Below are 21,957 nucleotides of genomic sequence, written 5' to 3'. Positions count from 1 at the left end.
ATGCAATCAATTCATTTTCAATGCTTTTTAATTTTCGTATTTAAATAATACAACGCAGTTATAATGTACACGGGTCGAGGAACAACAGGATGTATTATTATTTATAAATTCGGAAACTTTGCTCGCTTATCATCTGATTATGCGTTTCTCAAATATTTCTAATTATCAGTATTTTTTTTTATGTCTTTTCACATTATATGTTTTTTTTTTCATCTTTATAATAAAAATCCCAATTTCGCTGGGCGACTCTAATACAGCCACTTACATACTCGAAGGGTAGGCATTTTTGTTTATTTGTTTGTCGGTTTAGCATAATTCTCGAAGAAGAGCTTCCTAAAAATAAGTCTATGATACACGACGGAAAAGTTTAATAATGTTTTTCGTTTTGCTACTTTATCAACCATATTTTCTCGACGTATTTAATAGTCACCGTAACGGCTGCTCTTTAATTTATATTTTTTGTCTCATTTCAAGTAGGTAAATCGAGTGTTTTTAATGACCACTGGATACATTTGGAAAATATTTTGTTTCATCGTCTCATTTATTTCGTTCCAATTTTCGAATTATTTCTTAACGATACTACGCTATGTTTTTTATTTGCTGGTGGCTCTTTTACGGTCTTTGACCTATTGAATTTTGGAAAACAAACTTTCTACGCTCTAAGTACGGTAAAATTAATTCAGTCTTTCAGCAACATAATCGATCTTTTTCTATCAATATGCGAGTGTGTGTGTGTGTATGTGTGTGTGTGCTCGTATCACACACATCGAGAGTTCATACAATTTTGGGCTTTCCCTTGTTATAATTAGGTCTTCGATTTTTTAATAATGACGAGAAAAAGAATGTTCTTTTTTTCTTCTCCGTACAAGCAACGTCATTGTTATTTCGCTTACATTAACACTCGTAAGAAAGATCATCCATACTATTTGTACACTTTAGTCGCTCATTTGGCACCTATGCATTCAGAAACTTAGAAAAAGAAAGATGAAAACACAGTCTAGAAAGACTCAACCATATTTTGCTTGTTTTTCAGCTACATTTTCAGTAGATAAACTAAAATCACAGAATATCTCGTCGACTCTCACTTCGACAGAATCGTAATATTGGACGTGAGTCGTCAATTTTGTAACAAAATTTTTCCCAGCGTATTTGACTCGGTCAATTAGACAAATTTTTGTCGGTACAAACGAAATTGTATGTGGCTGCAATTTTGGTTGAGCGTTCAAGAGACGACGAGCATCATTGCATTCATTTTTTTAAATTTTTCTTCATTTCTCATTTTCTTCTCTCACTCTCGTCAATTCATTTTCACACATACAATTTGGACTTATCGTATTTTATCGTATTTTCACTCGTCTCGATAGCGGATCAATCATACAAGGTCAAAAAATCTAATGTAATACTTGTATCCTTTCATCACTCATTCTATACAATAAGCTATTTACAACGTGGATAATGGAAAGATAAAAACAATCTGGGTTATTTCTATGAATAGATTCTAATATTTATTATTTACATGACTGCATCTATCGTTCATTTTGCTTTAGTATCTTTTATTTTTTTTCTCGTTTTTATTAAAGCGAGGAGGCTACGTTGCAGTGTATATTTATCGCACTAACCGTGCTGTTTTCTCTCTAACAAAAAATTTCATCAACTGACTGACTCGATGAGAGTAGTACGAAAAAATATTTTTCCAATAGCTTCTTTATCAATTTACTCTCGCTCCTTGGGTGTTGGGGTTCTTATCAGCTAATCCAGTTTTTAGCTTCGTTGTAAATGACACTCATTGACGAGAAATCTCGCTGTTTCCGATAGACGTTGTGACTATCATGTTCGTAACATGTCATTAAACTTGAAAACGCCAATTTTTTCATTTGTATGTTACAAATTCTGCCCGAAAATAACAATCGAATTTTTAAAAAAACATTACAATATCTCTTTATCACAAATCGTTTTAAAAAATATTACCAATTACAATTTTAATAAGTCTTCATATATTTACCGACTCAAAAAAGCTTTTTTCCATTTTTCAAATGTATCACTTTGAAGATATTTCGACAAAATATCACTAATTCCAATGGCGCAAAAAAATCTCAAAGGAAGGTCACTTTATTTATAATTATTTTCGAGCAGCAATTCCTGGTCATCGTCGACGATTCAGTAACAATTATCGCATAGTTCACAAGAGAGTTTTGTGTTTCGAGATTCTCCGTGAAACGAGGAACAAGATTCAATCTTGATTACGACAAAAATGACAGTTTTAAGGTCCCTGTGAGAATTGGAGAATTTTCGGCGTCGCTCCCTCTGTCAATTGGCCTTGATTACAACTCGATCGCAATATCGATAATAGCAATAGAAAAAGACTACTCAGCGCCGTACCGATGAATGATCAAATAAAAAAATTTGTAACCCAAACCAAACAAATTTTACTAGAAGGCACTGGAAATTTTGAAGCTCTGATTAAAACCGTTTACACGAAAAAAAAAAATAGGAATTCAGGAAAAATGTATTCTTGGAATCGTATCTCCAGCTCTCGACGAGCTTCTCAATACGGTTTTATGTCTTCGTGTTATAAATGTAAAATTTACCAACGAATCATAAAATTTGAGCACTGAGACGATATGGAGAGACCGAAAAAGTCGCCAAATCCAAATTAACAAATCAATTCGAATCTCGTTCGATGAGGCCTCATTTTTTAGTCACAATCGTTGTCTTCCACCAAATCACTGCCTCGGATTCATCCAATCAAAGCGAGTTCTTTGATCCGACCGTCAACGAATCGAGAAGACATTTGCATTCCGTTACTTCAAAACGGAAATCTACTAAAATGCCTTGAGCTCGGAAAATCGAAAAAATCGAATTTTCACGATCAGCATTTCGCACCGTTCCGTGCGACCCCGGAAGAAAGGAGGAAATCTCGCGTGGATCCTTTATTCAGGACCACGTAGCCATTCCTAGACCAATTCTCTTTTCGGCTTGCTCTCGCTGTAGTATTGGCTGTTACCGGAGCTCGAATTCGACGAGTGAAAGTGTCGCGTTAATACATAAACGACAGCCTCGTACGTTGCCATCATAATTGCTGTGTTGGGAATTTGTCGGACTAATTGAGTCGCCAAACCCCGGTACAAGCCTCTCGAACCTTCTTCCGTATATACCGTGTGTAATGTCTGCCAGAACGATCGATATTTCGTTCCTTCTTCTCTCAGACGAGTCCGTGCCACTTCTGCAACAATGAAAAGCATTTTTATAACTTCGATTCTTAAATAATGTAGCAATAATATAAAAAAACAATTTTTTTCATAACTACTATCATTCGAAGGATTTTCATGTGTCGATAATTCTTTTCCCAACATTTTATTTCATAACATTATCATGAAAGATATTATCGCCCGTGACATCGTTGGAAAACGAGGATAATCTTATTTTTCAATGAAATTAAAAGAAAAATCAAGCATTTTATTTTTCACTATGCATTCACGCTCGTTGCGAAAATTGTTATCGAACGGTCAACCGCATCCTCGGAAGCTTCATTGCGAAACGTAAAAGCGAATTTATGTATAAAAGTCCATGGCCCAAAGTGGAACAGTTTGGCAAAAAGCCGAGTGAATGGCGAACCGTCAACATGACTCTCGACCACAATATCAACGCATGCCAGATTTTTCGTACAGTCATGAGCCACTGAGAAAAAAAACCTCCACAGGTGTTAAAGAATCTCTTATTTTGACGCCTTATTCTCTGTGTTTGAATGTGATAATGAGAATGTATACAATGCAGTCTGCGGTTGAAAAAGTCAACAGCGATTATTTTTCACTGTCTTATCTTTGATTTGAGCAGCGGCGCATTGCGACAAAATGTAAAAATTACATTTAACTAAAGTAAGAAGTTTTTTCAAGACAAATTCGTTGCAAATGACTCTTTGATGAATTTATTGATGACTAAGAACCAAGCATTTCATTCGTATCGATTGGACAACGAATTTATCTCGTAAAACATGAGAGGGGAGAGGATTTTTTTTTCACAAAACCATGATTTTTACGAACGACGATTGGTTCGACTTTGTCTAGGACCGAAAGAAGAAAAAGAGCTTAAAACAAGGGAGCTCAAAGTTTGAACTCCACAAATTCGAAATAAAAAGCCAAATACATTTCGTTGCTTTCCAACAATGCAGGCTTTGCAGAGTTTTATATCTCAACTTATCAAGACAAATTAGTAAGCAAAGCTAAAAAAAATTGAGTGTAAAAAACTGTGGAATCTTGCCTGACTTAGTGTTGCTTTGGATTGTAAAATTTTATGCCTGCTGAGTCATTGTATTTGCATATTCAACAAAAAGTTACTGGCTGCATTTGCAGTATTTTTAGAAACTGTCAGAATTATAAAGTTATTGATAAAATCAGAAAGATTGAAAAATATGATAAAGAGTTTCGTACGAGTGGCAGGTCTTGTTCGTTCCAGCAAATAAATTATTCAAATTGGACGAACGGAATGTGAACTCCACTAACAGCTCGTAGACAGATTAGATAAACGTAACAATGAATATGATACTGATGGTCAATGGTTTAGGTTCGTTTAAAGTTTGCAGGAGGTCGAGTGACGTGCAATATGTTTGATTAATCAATAAAAGTACGATCCAACGAGCAAACACGCGATGTTTCAGACTCTGATCTATTATAGTGAACTGGTTTACGTAGCTCGACCAAAATTGCCGGAACCTTAAGGTCGTCCCGTGTGCACGGAATGTAATTCAGACATAGTTAAAGCAGTCGTTAACGAAAAATCGATTTTTTTAAATTGCGATGCTTCGTTTTAAGAGTAATCGCTGGACTCATGCATGCATTCAGAATTTTTATTCTTGCATAAAGAAACCGAACAGGACGAGCAAAACAGTCTCGTTAATGTAAACGTGAACTTTAGTAGCTCGTTAAAAGCAATTGATAGTTATTCCGACTGCGATGAATTCGTAAACTGTTTTTTTTCTCATCTCCTATGTGGATACGCTTCCGAGCTTTTCTTATCAATAAAGTATAGAACTTTGCGTCAGTGAAATGTAAAGTAATCAACCATTTCCAGCCACGAAAATGAATGAGAATTTTGCTTGAGAGCCAACAAAAATATGAGACAAACAATTTGGGTCGTTACAGTAATAAAAAAAAAGCACGTTTTGCCGATCCGCAAGTTTTCAACAAGGCGAAATGTGGGTCCTCACCATGAGGATAAGCGATGCACGAAGCGATCGTTTTCGAGAAAGCTCCAGCGGCCATGAACTCCAAAAAGTCACGTGAAGTTTTGGAGCCGTCGTCGTTCGTTGGTACTCTGGAACGGTGCGTCGTGAGCCAACTTTTAACAGCTTCGTATATGACGAAATGAACAACTGTTTCGCTTATTCCCATGTACGAAGCGACGATGCCTTTGTAGAAACCGAGGAATCCCTGCGAATGAAAAATTCACAAAATTTTCATTAGCCTCAAAATGATAAATGAAAACTGTCGTTCTACAGTGTAAAAAAAATTCATTTTCATCAGAGAAACTTATGAATGCTGAACAATTGGCGAGTAATGGGAAAATCGTGCTTTGAGAGCAAACAACAAACGAGGAACGACCGTTGCGAGGAAAAAAATAAAAGCATCGTTTCACGGGTCCCCCACGATGGGATTTCGTCGTGTCGATAAGAGATACCGCTATCACAGGTCGGCCCGTCTGGCTCCCCAGCGAGGAGCTTTTCGGTACCTCGATGATTGCACCTTATCGCCGAAACTTTGGCTTTTTCGCATCGCGAATCCTCCACCTTTGAATTATTGACGTTTAAGAGTGATCGGCCGAGGAAATTGAAGGCGTTGAAAAACTGATCTTGGATCCTGGGTCCCATTTTATCCAAATTATTTGCATGAACAAATTTTTGTTCTGCGGTCACGACTCGTAAATCGTGAATTCGAGACATTTGTAAGTCAACGAAGAAGCGGTCGTTCGATGAAATCGTTCTTCTCCAGATGTGGCGTAGTTCGACAAAATCTTCAAGTGTTTTTTCTCATGTCACGATGAGCTCAATCCTCGCTTCATAAAACGATTATTATCGATCGTAATATATCAATTTGAAATGAACGCGAGCGTGTCACTAACTCGTCAAGTTTTATCGTTTTAAAAATGCTCAATACGTATGAGCTATGTTTAGATTATCGAAGTGTTCAACATAAACAACCAGCGTGCCGACCAATAAGCGCCCCGATTTTATAATAAAAACGACACTTTCACGACCGCTTGTATAGTGACTGTAACAAAACTTAATCAGTCTCCTATCTTATCAAAACGCACGTGCCAAAAGCGTGCTAAAAGTTTTAGTGGGGGGCGAGGTTCCACTCGACGCTGCTACTTATTATTGAATCGGAATCTGAACCGCACTGATACCAATTTCGCTTGCTGCAAGATAAGATGTCGAGTCCCGGGGGGGCTCGAGCAAGAGTATCGAAAATTTGGCCCACTTTTTTCTATTTACCAAAATAGATAGAGATTGAGTAATCGAAAAATGTTGTTTTGTTCGAAATATTCTCGGGTATACTAAATTATTCAGAATTGATAACGAATTTTGATAAAGAATCGAAAAAATGTTGGATTGGTGACAAAGAGTCTCAAGCACTCGAATATTTATGAAAAGCTTTTGCGAGCTTGCTTTTTTCGATTTATTCGGCCTCCGAGACGCGTGCCAACGAAGCAGACTGCTCATCGGAACTGGGGATCTTTTGTGTTGAAACAGTATTTAGACGTTTGCATTTCAGGGTTGGATCTGGAGCGACATTTTTATGAGCGCAACGTCCTGCTCCGGAACCTTGGTGAAAAGAGTTTTCTCGCTTTTTTCCAACGTTTTTGTTTCTATTTTTTTGCTTTTAATTTTGGTCCGTCATTTTTAGCGGTGAGTGAAGAATAATGAAGAATGAAATTCGTTTTCGCAGTAAAAACGTGCGAAAATGCGGACATCGTAATCGAGGGAAAGACTTAAAATGATATTCGCGCGACCGAAACCATTTTATTTTTGTTCATCGCGCGAATTAGCTCGATGAAAAAATTCGAAGCAGCCATGGGCAATCTTGTTCCCTTTCGCAAGTGCTTGTTTACCGGCTCTTCCACGTGGCACGTTGAATTAGAGAGAATCATTTGCGACGTGTTGACTCATCGAGATGAGCCAGGAGTCTGAGGACCTCGTTGGTCGTACTTTTGTTTAGCACTCGAATGTCCCGGACGAAACAGTGGAAAGTTTTCAAGCCTCCATTTTTCATTGCAGCCACTCGAAGAAACTGCAGTTCGTTTTGACATCGAAGTGCTACAATGAAATCCAAATGTGGCCTCGAGTCGTAATATATTTTAGCAAAGCAATTACGCTTCGTCGTTGCATATTTCCACTTGAATTTTTCCACTATTTTTCTGTTGCTTTTTTTACTCCTTTCTTTGGAAAAAAAATCATGAAAGGCACATGGAATTTTTGAAAATTCATCACGTTGGATGTCACTGAGATTTTTCGTGACCAACATTTTTCTTGGCTCGTTGTGTTTGCTCCTTTCCTATATTTGTCTTCTCGGAAAGGTCTTCGACTCGGAAAGAAATTGTGGAAGCAACGAAGCTTACGAAAGTTGACGTGAAAAACCGAAGAATCGAGCTTTCGATTTGAACAATTTGACTTTGAGTTACAATTTCGTCGCAGCAGCAATAATTCGAGGTCCCTCCGAAAGTGTTGGCACCGGAGATTCCTCCGATACAGTCGACCCACTTCCGGTTAAATCACCAGTTGGGTCGTTGGTGAAACGGTCCGGAAGAGCCGGTAACTGTCAAGCGTATTTCCCAAGGTAAGTTTCTCCCGAGTTTCGTCGAGTCTGTAGATGCTCTCAAGGTCAAGAGGCGCCAAGAAAAATTCCACGGTATACATCTGTGTCGACGACCCGTCATACTGCCGACGACGAGACTTTTCCGTTTGCTTTTTCCTCGACACGAGCGTAGCACGTTGCCCCAGGAACGTTTTTTCCTCTCGAGACGAGTTTTACTCCGGGACTCTCCGCACCAAGTTCCTTCCGAATCCAAGTTCAAGATTTTTTCAAAACCTCCATTCCTCGGGCACCAATTTTTCTTCAAGATTTCGTATCCGCTCGGAAGTCCGGAAATTCGTACTTGGAAAATGATGGCGATGGGTGTGCGTGGGCGTGGAGCTGCGTGTGCGAGCCAAAAATAAATGTGTTACAATTCCAGAGGAATTTATGACGAGCAAAACATTTGCAAACTGTTCAACCGACCCTTCAGCCTTTTCCAACTACTTTTCAATGCCCGGATGGAATTCCTGCCACATTGCCCGAATTCTAGTGATTCAAAGTGAACATTAAAAACAAAACGAAAGTTTTTAAAAGCTGGATAAAGCAAGTAATGAAATTGAAATGAACGAGGGCAAAAAAAAGCCAGAATCATGAGTCAATGGAGCCACGAAATTTTGGTTGCGCTCAGTAAAGAGAAAATTTATCGAAAACTCGTAACAGAATCAACGTTGCACGACCAGTGCAAATTGAGTTTTCGGACACTTGACTTCCCAACGGCCGCCATTATTCGCTATTCTCGTCTCAACTTCCTATTTCTGGCTCATGAAAAATCGTTTTCACTTGACGTCCCGAGCAATCCGCACTACGATATCTCACTAATAAACGCGAGAATCAGCAAGAGCCAAAGATCACGCCAGATACGACGCGAGCTTGTTTTTCGCAGCAAATAACGCAAGTGCCAAATATTGCCAGGGCGTTGAGAAAGCGTTTCGGGGCCAGTGACCAAAAAGTTTGGAATTCGTACAAAATTTCTTTGTTTGTTCTAAACATTGGAGCTCACTGCCGGATGTTGATTGTGAAGAGTGTATTTTTGTGATAATTTATAAAATTGTGATCCACAACCAAAAATTCGTTTCTTCCGAATTGACTAAATTCAAGATTTTTTGGGGTTTTTTTGCTCCCACGATAGAATCGAATTTTTTCCACTGATTTCAAACCACACTCGAGGAAAATATTGAAGCAGAAATCTGAAATCTCTGAGCTTCGGAGGTTTTGTGTTATTTAAAAATGAACCTCATTTCGTGACGCAAGCCTCGGTGCATCCGATGAGTTTTTAATATACCTTACCGATTGTTGATATATCCTCCGGATGCACTCGACGGCAGTCATTCGATTCATGTGAGGATCAAGCTGCAGCCTCGTTTTGACAAACCATATCGGATTCGTCGCGGTGCTCGCCACGAAACCTGCAACATTTCAACGTACTCTCAATCAAATTGTTCTACTTTTTCTCGAAAGTGAAAATCCCTAAAACCGCTAAAAACTCAATATTTTTTGGAGAATGTCAAAATTCGATAATTTCCAATGTAAAAATATCACTTTTGGTGGACACTCGCAGGAACTGCAAATTTTTTGGATTCTTTGAACAAAGTAAGAGGAAAAAACGAGAAAAACATATTTCAAATGGGAAATATTGCGAAGGAAAATTTCGTAGGTTTTGTAGGAAAGAGAATTGCGCGTCGATTCCATGGCGATCTTTGTCATTATCGTCTGACGAATAAAAAGTTTTGCTTTTTATTCTTCCATGAGATGGATTATAATCTGGAGGTAACCCAAGTTTAATCGATTCGACGATAACGTCAAATCGACGTTCCACTGTCACTGCCATCTTCGTATGATTGAACGTTCTCGCGATTGCCGGGATCATTTTGTTCTTCGTATCTTTGGAGCATAATTCAGGCAACATGGCTCGCATCAGCGTTGGTGATAAATTACCTGGCGTAGAATTGTACGAGGAAGCCTCAGAAAAGGCAGTCAACATTGTCGACTTGGTAGAAGGAAAGAAGGCGATAATCTTCGGGGTTCCAGGTGCCTTCCTACCGGGATGCTCGAAAGTCCATCTCAGAGGTTTTGTCGAAAAGTAATTTATCGGTCAAAGCGTTTCGAGCGAGAGAAAACCCTAGTAATCGAGAGCTCCGATCAATTTCTGACGACGAACTTGCTCCGTTTCTAGTGACTCGCAGCCCTCTCACAAATTCCTCGTTAAGCCATTCAATTTCGTTGTTTTTTAACAAAAAAAAATTCACGAGAGAACGAAAAAATCGTAAAAAAGAAGAAATTTTGAATTTGAATTTTGAAAAGAATCAAAAATTTACGACGTTGAAGTTTGCAACGTTGGAGCTCGACGAAATTAACGAAAAAGACATTTATAATTCACCAATTTTTTATTTCACGAAATCATTGGTGTAAGTTGAAAAACCATCAACTTCGAAATCGGTATGAAAGAAAATTACGATGCTGAAGTTTCCAACGTTGGAGTCCAACGAAATGATCTAAAAAACTGTCCAATAATTCCAGTAATTCTCCAATTTATTTCCAGTCGAATTTGTACTTTGTATTTTTTCAATCTACACAATTATGATTCGTGAAATAAAAAACTGATGGATAAATCATTTTATTTTCATTCATTTCGTTGGACTCCAACGTTGGAAACTTCAGCGTCGTAGAAAATTTGAGAATTGCTGGAATTATTGGAGAGCTCTTTTAGATCATTTCGTTGAACGTTGCAAACTTCAGCGTCATAAAAATGGAATAAAAACGTAATTTTTCAAGTACCCCGTTCTGTCGTGGTCTCCCGGCCTGAAAAATCTTAGAAAACGACGAAACAAGATCGTCCGCAGGAAACACGGCTCGGAAAATCGTCTCAAGTTCGATGTAAAAGTTTTATTAATAAAAATTACACAAAAATGAAAGAAACTTGGTCGTTATGGCTGATTAACAAAAATGCGATTCAACCGTGACTTTTCAGATCCGATGAACTCAAGTCGAGGGGTTTCCAGGAGATAATTTGCATCGCAGTGAATGATCCCTACGTTTTGTCAGCTTGGGGATGGGCCAAGGGCGCCCCGGACAAGGTACGAACCAAATTTTGAGATCATGGGTTGCTCGTGTTCGGAGTATTCGTCCAAAACGATGGAATCAAATCGGCTTCTCATTGCAACGATTTAACATTCGAATTACGCAGTACAACGCACTATCAGCGAGTGCATGTTGAGGACAATTCGTAGCTGTGAACCCACGACTCGCATTATGTCAAAGTAGCACGCAAACAACCGGCGATATATCGTCTCGGCACGATCTCGAGATTGATTTAACATTCGAGTGGCATGTTTTTCACGATCTCATAAAACGCAAAGTCTCCGCGATTACCTAACGCGATTACGATCGCGCTGCACGAAAATTCACAGAAGCATTTTCAGCACCGTGCTTCGGAGCATTTTGCAAAGGGGGCTCGACACTTTCGGTATTTTTGGAGATAAAGTTTTCAACGACTTTTGATTCTCTGCATCGAACACGTTAACGAAAAGTGCTGAAAAATTATGCAATTTAGTCATTTCGAAGAGGTTTTGAAAGAATTTTTTTCGTTCGTCAAAAAAATACAATTTTTAGTAGAAAAATTGGATTTAAGTTAAAAATCTAAATTTCATTTATCATTTAATGTTGTTATTGAATAATTTTTTATTAATTTCAATCAAATTTAAAAACTAAAAATAAAAAACGTTCGAGTCTCAAAGTGTGCAAATTTGATTTCCGTTGCTCGACATTTCGAAAATGCAGCAGCAAGTACTGTTTCGCAGGTTAAAATTTTGTCAGATGCGTCCGGAGAGTTCACGAAATCGATAGGAATGGACGTGAGAGTCCGAGAGCTCGGAGGCACCCGAAGTCGACGTTACTCGATGACAACGGAGGACGCGGTCGTCAAGGAGCTTTACACCGAGGAAGCGAACGCCGAGAATTTGTGTCTTTTGTCAAAAAAATCGTAAAGTTTATCAAGCTCAGAAGGAGCTCGTTTTCAGGGTCAAATTTCGAGGTGGATCCATCGAAAATATTGATAACGCAAGTGTCGATCGATCGTTGTGAAAAATGAATAAATTCCCGGTGAAAAAGGTCGTGAAAACCGTGCGAATTTTAATTTTCATCGCCTCATCGATTCTCCCATCGACGCACAAATTTCCAGCCGTTTTTCCAGCCTCCCCCAATAAATATTTTCGTCTCGATAACTCCGTTCGTTAGCTTAGCTCATCGGCTGACATCTCATTAATAAAACAGTGAACCGCCTCCCGACAGGCGCGTCTCGCACTCCGTTTTCTCTCGAGCTCGTCACATTTATGAATATCGAACGTTCGACAACCCTTGAGCGAGCAATCACGTTTGAGGCACGTGTGTGCGAACTCATTCCCCTCGGTTGACAGCCCACATTTTTGCCCTCGTCCGTCCCGCACCGTAGCGCCCGAGTCCACGGCTCGAGCGAATTTTTCGTACGATCGAATAAGCACGACCGTGCTAAATCGCGACTGTGCAAATGATCGATGAAATTTGCGCAAACCGCTCCGAGTCAACGGAACTTATGGAATTATTTATTCGGAATTCAAGTCCGAGCAAACATCCGGCAGTCGCGCGTGTGCTTTTTACTCTCCGGAGCCTTAAATTTTCCCCGGAAATATGTTTTCAGCTCAAAATCTCGCTGCGTTTGATCCGCTTTCTCCCCAAATTATTCGAGACCAATTGGGGCTTCGGGAGATCCGCGGAGCCAAGAATTCGGGACCGTTCAGCCGAGCACATCGGTTGTGCAAACTTTCAAAGATACTCGCGTGTCCCGAGCGAGTGCGGAAACGTGATCGAGGCGGGGAAGAACCTGCAACGTACTGCGACGCTGCAGCGTGTTTTTCTCTCTTGAAGAGACGCTGCTGCGCACAAAAGTAAACGAGTTTGTGCTGCGAATTCGCGAGAGAGTTACGAGCACGATTCTGCTGACACGATGGATCGTGCCCCGAGGTAGTGACCCCTTTCCGAGCGCCTTTTTTCTTTCGTTTATAATCGCTGATGTTGCGATATCGAGGAAACGCGGGGTCGAAGCGATTCGCGGCTTCTAATTTAGCTAGGCGATCCGGCCCGTTGCCAAAAGTGCGAATCACTCATATTGGAACAAATTAAAAAACAAACAGGGCGATATAGACGATGGAGAATTTCATTTGGCACGCAGACTTCGAGGGAGATGCGATTTTTAACACGCCCCGAATAAACTAGAACGCTCGCGCTTTTTGTTCTTTCTTCAAGGTCGTCGACGATCGAGATTCGCAGTCCATTGCCAATTGCTCCTAATCGCAGCAGTTTTTCACATTTTTTCCTCGAGGAATTTCCGGCCGGAAATAATGTTTTGCGGGAGAATCCACAAAGTCAAATTTCTCAGACAAAATTTCTGTTTTTTTCAAAATTCCAAAGGAAGAGAATCTCGAGTAACTATTTTCAGTCTTTTTCAACGACGCTGAAGTTCCCAACGTTGGGGTCCAACGAAATTCCGTCAAAAAACTCTCCAACAGTCCCAGTAATTATCCAATTTTGTTTTCTGCCGAATTGGCAAGTTTTTCAAGCCGCACCAACGATTCCGTGAGATCAATAACAAATATTTTTTCCCTGATTTCGTTGGACCCCAAAACTGCAAACTTTGACGTCCTAATTTTCACGCTTTCCCAGTGTCGATCCACCGGAAATGGACTTTTAAGGCTCGTCCATACTTTGCTGCCTTGCCGGAATTCGCGTTCAATTCTACCTCCACAAAAAGAGTCGCACGGAGTGGGCAGATTCGAGATAAGATCGATCTGTGTGTTTACCAAAACTCGGGGGTCCTGAGCAATTTTAATTGCAATTTTTTGTTTTATCTCCGTTGTTACGTAACGGTAAACAAGATTTTGCGAGAGTTGAAGGATCGATGCACCGAAACGACGAGGGCAGATTTCTCGATCGAAATATTTGGAGCTCGTTAACGAAAGTCGTTTTTATCGTTTCATGCTCCAAGACTATTTCTCACGATGATATTCTGCGCTCGACTTCCTCACAGACGAGGCTCCTTTAAAAAAATGCTTCCCCAGACGGAAATTTCAAGATTTTCCGAATTTTCGTACACCATTTTCTCCGTTTTCCGTGAGCAGATCGTCAAGTTATCTATCGATAAGAAAATCGATGCAGGAATATGACGATCGACGTGATAATCTGGAATCATCGTTCGAGCGATCGCGTTCACCGATTCTTATCGAAATTTCATTGTTTCAGTGGCCTGTGCCGAGGGGGCAAAAGTGTCAAAGCAGTTGATTCCCGACGAGGAAAAATCCGCAATTTATGACTCGACAACGAGCTCGAAGATTTCGACATTTTTACACAAAGATCGAAAATGATTGTTCGATCGGGAAGAAATGGAGAAAAAAGTCACGAAACTGACGTCCGGACTTGAATTTCGCAGCGTTCCATCGACCGTTGTCGAACTCGCGTGGAAAACCCAATTTCCCGAAAGTAATTCGGTCGCAAAAGGGTCTTCCGCGACGGGGATGTCCAGCGAACAGTTTTTCTTCCGTTCGACGATAAAAAGCCGCAAAAACGAAAGCAGAGGCGACGCTCGCCACGAGAATCTGAGAAAAAGTCCGATAAAAGCAGCTCGGGCCTTGCAGAGTCCGAGCACGAACGTGTCCACGTCGCAACTACGTATTCTCGTCTGAAAATAGCTCGGCGTGTTAAGGTGGTGCGTCGATGTACGGCACGACATTCGCTCGAGCGCGCTTCATTAGAGACGTTGATAAAAACACTGGAAAGGCAAAATCCGAGAGCGAATGCGCCTCGAGTATTCATAGGTGCGTTGAATAATGGAGAATTATGCAACCCGGGTGACGGAGGTTGAACTTTGTTGTTTCGCTTTTGAATAATAGTGCAAAGTGGGGTAAAAATGCTTGAAAAAATGAGGAAAAATGCGGTGGAATTGAGGAGGTAATCCTGCTGAATAAATCCAACGATATTTCAACCTTGAGATCGGCGTTCCAATTAAACGAAACTTAAGAAACAGAAAAATGATCGAGATCGTTGGTTTTTTTGTAAATGGAATGAAAAATCGAGTCGAAACGTCATGAAATGTCGCCTCGGAAACTAATGTGAGATCGACACTATTTTGATTTTTGTGCTGTTCACTCTCTCTCGTTCGTGTGTACGCGAAGGCAACGTTCTCCCGTTTGCACCGGCGTCAGTAAGAAAACAAACTTGTTTACCGTGACGTAACAAGTTCAATCTATGTTTAGATTGTGCGCCGGTAATTCAATACGAGAGCGTCTGAGCGTGAATAAATCGAAGCGGTGGGAAGAAAAGACATTCGCATTTATGCAGTAAACGCGTTGTTTTTAAATCCTGATTTCTCAATTCTGCAATCGATTTCGAAGCAGCTGCTGGGAGAAATTCCTTTTTTCTTCCACACTTTTTCGGGTTCAGAATTGAGCCGAAATGGTAGATTGCGAGATATCAGATTCGGTATCGGGCCCATCGGGGGACGCAAAAATACTGGGAATCTGAATGCAACTGAAGGCGGTCGGAGAACGGTTTGCTGTGCGACCGTCCACGCCTGGCCTACGTGACACTTCGCATGCGAGACTCGCGAAAATATGCCCCCGGAATACTCTTCGTTTCGCCACGTGATAAATGCGTGGGTTTTTCGCCCATGTGCGTGGCTCGCATTCTCTGCGTTCCACCGCTCCATTTCCCTCGTCGAAACATCCCATTTTCGTCAAAATTTTTCACCTTCTTTACAGCTTTCTTTAAAAGTTTGATGAACGTTCTGGGAAAAAGGAATTTCAAGTTTTTCAAACGCTCGTTCGATTCATTGACAAAATGATAAATCGAAATTCCAGAGGCCGTTGAATTCAGTTAAAAATTATTAGAACTTTGTGCAATTCTGCCCGAGAACGATCGATTTTTGCCTACTTTCGTTGTTCACCGTGACTCTGTACAATTTACTTGTTTCAACGAATTAAAAATGGTAAATTATTTACCGAAAATTCAGAATGCGTTTGAGTTCGGAGAACGAGACTTGCGTTGGTTTGTTCTTTCAAAATAAATAAAAAGGCAAGGTGCTAAAAAGTTAGATCAATACGAGTTTGCGTCATTGAGTAAAGCTCGTTTGAGGGCGAGACCAGACGTCAGGGAAGCAGCAGCTGTAGAGAGTCGTGTGTCCCGGCACTCTTCCAGGTCGAGAAAATCTCAAGCACCGAGCTGCCTTATCTGCGACCTTCGTTGTTTGAATTTTCGTTGACCTCCGGACTGCCTTATCGGTCGAATGCATTAAAGAGTTATTTCGATTAACAATGCAGAAGCTCGTAATTTCGGCGTCACGTTGAAGGTTGTCGCCGTTTTCTTTTATGTCCTGGTTGAAAAACACGAAAATTTGAAAAAAATTATTATCAACGTAGGAAATCGGAGTGTCTGTAAGTTTGGAATATATTTGGACCCGAATCCAGCGAATTCGATCGACTCGTCAAAAATATTTCGAACGATAATACAAAGCAGAAAATAATTGACAGCTCGTTGAGCTCCCCGAGCGTTTGACAACCCTTTCACATTCCAGCTTGTATCAGTTTCGCTGAGTCATTGAATTTGGAGAACTCGTGAAAAGACGAAAAAAGGAAACTACACGTGCCGAAGAAGCGAACGGTCGTAACGATCGAAAACTCCTCCAAAGCCCTTTTCAAGGGAATTTCCAAAAGATAATGAAAAAACTCGAACGAAAATTTCAACTCTGACAAACGAATTTGCACCAGGAAAATCTTAGAAGCGTCCTCGAGCTCTGTCCACTGACGTCGAAGTGCCACAGCCACGACCGAGAGGCTCGAAATGTGCCTGCTCGTCGTTGACGTCCCTGAGTGTATGCGAGCTCGTACGGATTTTTTCTCGTTATGCGAGTATGTGTAATAAATATATGAACGCGGATGCTCGAGCCCAGGTCAAGCGGTCATCGCACAAGATTGCACTACGCGTCGAAGCTTTCGTGGCTCGATTAACTGGACATTCGTAAGGCCGTGTGTGCGTATTTCTGTGAGTATTGGATTGATAAACAAATGACGTGCGAGCCGTCCAGGAGGACGGTGTACGAGGCGAGCGATTATCGTCGACGATTCACATCATTCATCCTCGAGAGCGCGACACTATTTATAGACCGTGCTGGCTCTACTGGCAGTAGCGTAATCGCCGAACGCGTCTTTGCTCTTGAATTCGACCATGTTTTCCTTTTTTATCAGCTATTTATCCAAGTCTTCAAATTATTAAACAATATCGATCGATTTGGAACGTCGCGGGGATCGAGAAATTCCCTATTTTTTCAGGTTCCTCCTCTCAAGTTTAAATATTCTTAACAGGAAGGATTCCATGCGAAGGCATTTTTAGCCGTTCATCCGGAGCGTCGAATCACTTTCTCCAATTTTTTTTCCCACCTTCACAACAAAAACCAGATTTTTATCGTTTTTTTCTCCTCATGGGAGCGACTCGGAGGACTTTTCCGCAGATTCTCCGACTCCCAAAACATTTTTTTCACTGCTTCCGAGTCCAGCGCAATTAGAATGCTCCTAGGAGGTAAATGTGCTCGAACAACCGGAGCAAACTTACCAGCACAAGAGGCTGAACAAACGTGAACCAGCGGACTGTCAGCTGGCAGAAGAGAATTGAAGAACGCCTTGCTCTGGGAATACGTGCAAAAGTAAATGGCCCTCGAGGGCGCTACGCCGACGAGGTTCGGTCCCAGACCTTTGAACAGGGCACGTGCTCCCTCGTGCTCGACTATGTACCTCAGACAGTGTATCAAGCCTGGTCGTGCATGGCTGTGGTGTGGCCCACCTCCAGGCGGAGGAGCGACTCCGCAGTGAGAAAGTGCCACAAGAGCGTACCTGTTTGAAAAAATGTGCAAAATTATGAGAGCAGGGAACCAGGTGATTCTGAAAGTCGCATTTTTCGATGCTTTCCAATATATTAGTTAAATTTAAAAATTCAATAAACGGGGCTGCATTTTTCACAGATACTTCAACAAATTTTTCTTCAAATTTAGGTTCATATCCACTATTCGGCTTGAAGATTTGAGAATGATGAAAAAGGCCGTTACCTTGGGTACCCTCCAGTGCAGAGTCGCCTCCTCTGCTGGGGTGTGGGAAAACTCTTGCACGTCACATGACCAGAAGTGTGTTCCTTATTTCCAGGGGGCGGTGGATAGAAACCAGAAGTTGACGACTGCAATCTCGTTTTGACTACTTCGAGAGGGCAAGTTACGATGGCACCGACCGTGCCAGCAACCCTAAAAAGAGTAACGTTGAAGGTTGAATTAGTGCAGCTCAATATTCGAGGCCGAGTTACCACGACAGATTTAACATTTTATTTTCTGTTTTAATTTCACTAAAAATTGAGAAATCTTCTGAGAAACGGGGCTGTCAACTCAAGCCAATGGACACTGAAGACTCTATTTTCGAGACAAACGTCACTCGAAGGATCGTGAAGTGCAAAAAGGCCGTTTCAATAACGAATTTCGAGTACAATTGATTCAACGATCACAGATAACTGTCATACTGCACTGTTTACTATAATCCTGTTCAGAGTGACGTTTACGTAACGAGCTCTATCAATGAATAAATTTATGCTCATTTTCTATGGTTAAAAATAACAATGGCTTGTTGTGGTATTGAGAAAAAAAATCGATAATCCACTTCATTCATGTTCGCCCTGACCTAACGCATTGCACGTACGTATTATTGTATACAAAGTGACGTAACGTTCGTCGACCTTGATGATTCTAGGCGCCGATCGTACAACAAAGTAAATTTATTTGACTGAGTACCAGTGAAAATTGGTCAAGTGCAAGTTAAAATAAAAAGGATGTATAAAGTGACAGGTTCGGGTCGATCGAGTGACTTTTTAAACGCTCGTGAAAACCGGGGAATTCGAGTATTTAAAGAATTTTATTAATTAGGGAAAAATATTTCTGATGAAGTTTTCTTTTGTTGGAAGACAAAAATTTGGGTACAATTTTCATACTAATTTCAATGTTAGTCAATCGCGAAAGTTTTTTGTTATTTATTCGAATGGTCAAAACGAAAGTGAGTGAAGAAAAAAAAAAGAGGGTTTGAAAAAATTTATCGAAATTTTGCATTTTTTTATGTCAATGAAAAAAAAAAAAAAAATTCATATGAAGTTTCAGACGTTTGATTTATAAAAATCGCCATGGAAAAGGAGAAATAAATGTTATAATTGGCTTGAGAGAAAACTTGCAACTGTTTATACACTTTCCCCTCAAGACAGGTGTCACGGCATTTACTGCTTTTCAAATCGACTTGTTCACGTTCACAGGTATACAGATAGTATGGGATCAATACGAAAATCGAGGTGAAAGAAACACAAGGAGAGAAAATTGAGAGCGAGGCGATTTCATTTTCATCGTTTTTATTGGTGTATTTTAAATAATCGGTTGACAAGATTCAAAAGTGTGCGAATAGTGGGCCGTTGCGGGAATCGAAATGACTATGAATTTCTATTTATTACTGTAATCACGACTGTTTCATTAGTAAATTTAAAAAAATGGTAGGAAACGATCATTTTTCCGATCCGCTTCCAACATAACCTCAAAAAATTCAACATTTTCGATGAACCACAGTTATCTGGTCAACGATCAAATATTCCGCTGATTCCCGCAAAAGAAATATCGCGCGAATCTTATTTTCCGTAACCGGGCAATAGTAACCTTGAAAACAGCTTGGAAGCCGTGATAATACGAAGCATGCCGGTCACGCTTCACCGTAAAAATAACGCGCTTCTCCACTCCCTCACGAACAAAAATGCAGCGACATCACACGACAAAACACAAGCTTCGGGCTCGCACGGGAAAAAACTGACGCGGGTTTTCTGAGAAATGAGCAACGTTTCGGTAATCGCATCGTCGATTTGTGTCGAAAAAAATGTAAACACGAAACGAGGAGTTTTAATTCGAGGATCGAATTATTATTCGAACTCACTGCGTCGCAATTACGACGTTCGCGTGTCCGCTATACGAAGGAAGGAATTCTTAACGATGTACTAACAAACGAGCAATAAAAAACTTCGATGCGCAATTGATTCGCAAATTCCTTACCACAGGAGTTAAATTACAAACAAAACATGACTATTTCTCGTTCTCGACCCCCGATCCGTGGCACCTTGAAAAAAAAGTCTGACGTAATCGCGAAAAAAAAGTTGCAACTCCAGTATCCCGAGGTTAGAGAAATGTCTCATAATAAAAATGTCATCGAAAATATATCGCAGAATGCGAAAACGAGCCTCGGGAGTGTACATTCCTGTAAACAGATATTGTTGCATGCACGAACATAAAATATAAGGTGCAATTTAAAATAATTTCCACTGCGTAGATTCATGATCCGGGACGATCAATATTTTTTAAGTTTGCACACTCCCGAGAAATGTGTACACCTGACATATCAAATTACGATCAGTCGCTTAGATTTATTTCTACGTGATCATTTTTCATTTCAGCTTACATATATACCGGTCGAATAAGAAGAGAAAATTCCTACCGGAAACGATAAATCTTGTTGCATCGTAATCCTTAAAAAAACAAAAGAAGGTAAAAAAAATGACATAACCACAATCCCTGAATTGTTTTTGTCATTTTTTCATGAAAAAACAACAGCTCGAAAAACGTCCATTTTACGTTGCACGCAAAGGAAACACACGCACGGGCACACACACAGTACACAGGCACAAAGCAGCAGACACGCACGCGAAGCGGGTATTTGGGTCGTGGAGGTAAACACGAGAGGCGCTAGGCCGCAAAAATATTGCGCCGAAAGTATTCAAAATGATCGTAAGAATTTTAATGAAAACAACAAAAGACGAGGAAAGATTTTCGACGGTGAAGAGTTGGAATTAATTTGGCGTTAATGGTGCATTTTACCCGTTGCATTGAGTGTCTCACAGCATGATTCGGATAATATGACACAATTGAAGCACAGCGTACGAAAATAGATCGTAAATTGTTCAACACTTGGCGTCCTACGCATTTGGTCAACGTCGCGCGAATCAAATGGCAAAAAAACGCCGGGGTAAGCGAGCGCAATAAGATCGAGAGAACATGAAGCGCATAAACAGTCCTTGTTCGTATACTCGAAATACGATGAACATAGATTTGAATTAGTATCTCGATCGATATACACGAGTGGACCATCGGAAACCGGTTATATTTGTTGCTATTATTATCATGATCATGATTTATGATCACGTGCACAAAAGTATTCAGCATGCGGTTCAACCGGCTATGTATGTTTTCTGACCGCTGCGCACTAAACGGCTTTTATGATTGTGTACATACACAAATATATGTTATATTTTCTTTCCAGTGTACATGTTCAGAAATATTATTGGTGTAGGTCTTGGTTGAAACTACGCAATTTCCGTATAGTACGAGGTAGAGAAAAGATTATCTTCTTTGGAATTTCGTAGTCATATGATAATGGGATGAAGTGATCCAGTTTAACACACGAAAGAGAAACGGAGGTGAAAATAATGCGTTAAAAAAACGTTGACCCACCCTCCGGCAACGAGATGTATCACGGTCTCGCGCTGCGACATTCTCGATGGCGAAGGAGTTTTTTTGCTAACGGCCTGGCCGCATGCAATTTCTTTCTCAAGGTTTTAACTTTTATATAATTTTTTAATGTTCTTGTGGTTTTCTCAAAAAAAAAAAAAAACAGTTTTTCACTTATTATACAAAAACAACACTCAAAACCTTATTTCCGGTACAATCGTCTTGTGGCAAAACTGATGTTGATCGTCTTGATCCTTTTACTTATAATTCAAGTTTTTTCTTTTGCAAATGTATTTATATCTGAGTCGTAACGAATCGACGAACGCACACACTACTCGCGCATATATGACACGGCCACTCGAGATCGCGACACGAAACGAGACTTCCTGCATCCACCAACGACTCAAAACAACTGAAACGATTCGCTTTTCAACGTCCCCACTTCGCCGGGAGTTGCAACGTTAAAAATAATCCGCGTTTGGGTCATCGATTCACGAAACAGCGCCTCCAGTATGATAATTTTAAACT

General features: G+C 40.4%; 1 protein-coding gene across 2 annotated transcripts; it reads right to left on the bottom strand.

The window, feature by feature from the left end:
- Window positions 1-10: 10 nt before the first annotated feature.
- On the bottom strand, window positions 11-21,849 carry Rim2 (replication in mitochondria 2). 2 transcript variants are annotated; one of them, XM_043414502.1, is made up of 6 exons: window positions 21,433-21,849; window positions 17,968-18,156; window positions 17,478-17,755; window positions 9,135-9,253; window positions 5,204-5,426; window positions 11-3,223 (listed from the first exon to the last, which is right to left on the bottom strand). In XM_043414502.1, exons 1-6 carry the CDS (start codon window positions 21,471-21,473, stop codon window positions 2,955-2,957), a joined length of 1,119 nt encoding a protein of 372 aa, XP_043270437.1. In that variant the 5' UTR covers window positions 21,474-21,849; the 3' UTR covers window positions 11-2,954. The 2 variants fall into 2 exon arrangements, with proteins under 2 accessions (XP_043270437.1, XP_043270438.1); XM_043414503.1 differs by lacking the exon at window positions 21,433-21,849 and adding an exon at window positions 19,594-19,743.
- Window positions 21,850-21,957: the final 108 nt, after the last annotated feature.

Source organism: Venturia canescens, chromosome 3 (genome assembly GCF_019457755.1).
Source record: "Venturia canescens isolate UGA chromosome 3, ASM1945775v1, whole genome shotgun sequence".
NCBI lineage: Eukaryota > Metazoa > Arthropoda > Insecta > Hymenoptera > Ichneumonidae > Venturia > Venturia canescens.
The sequence above is the reverse complement of the archived record's forward strand: the minus strand, read 5'-3'. Positions and strand labels throughout refer to the sequence as shown.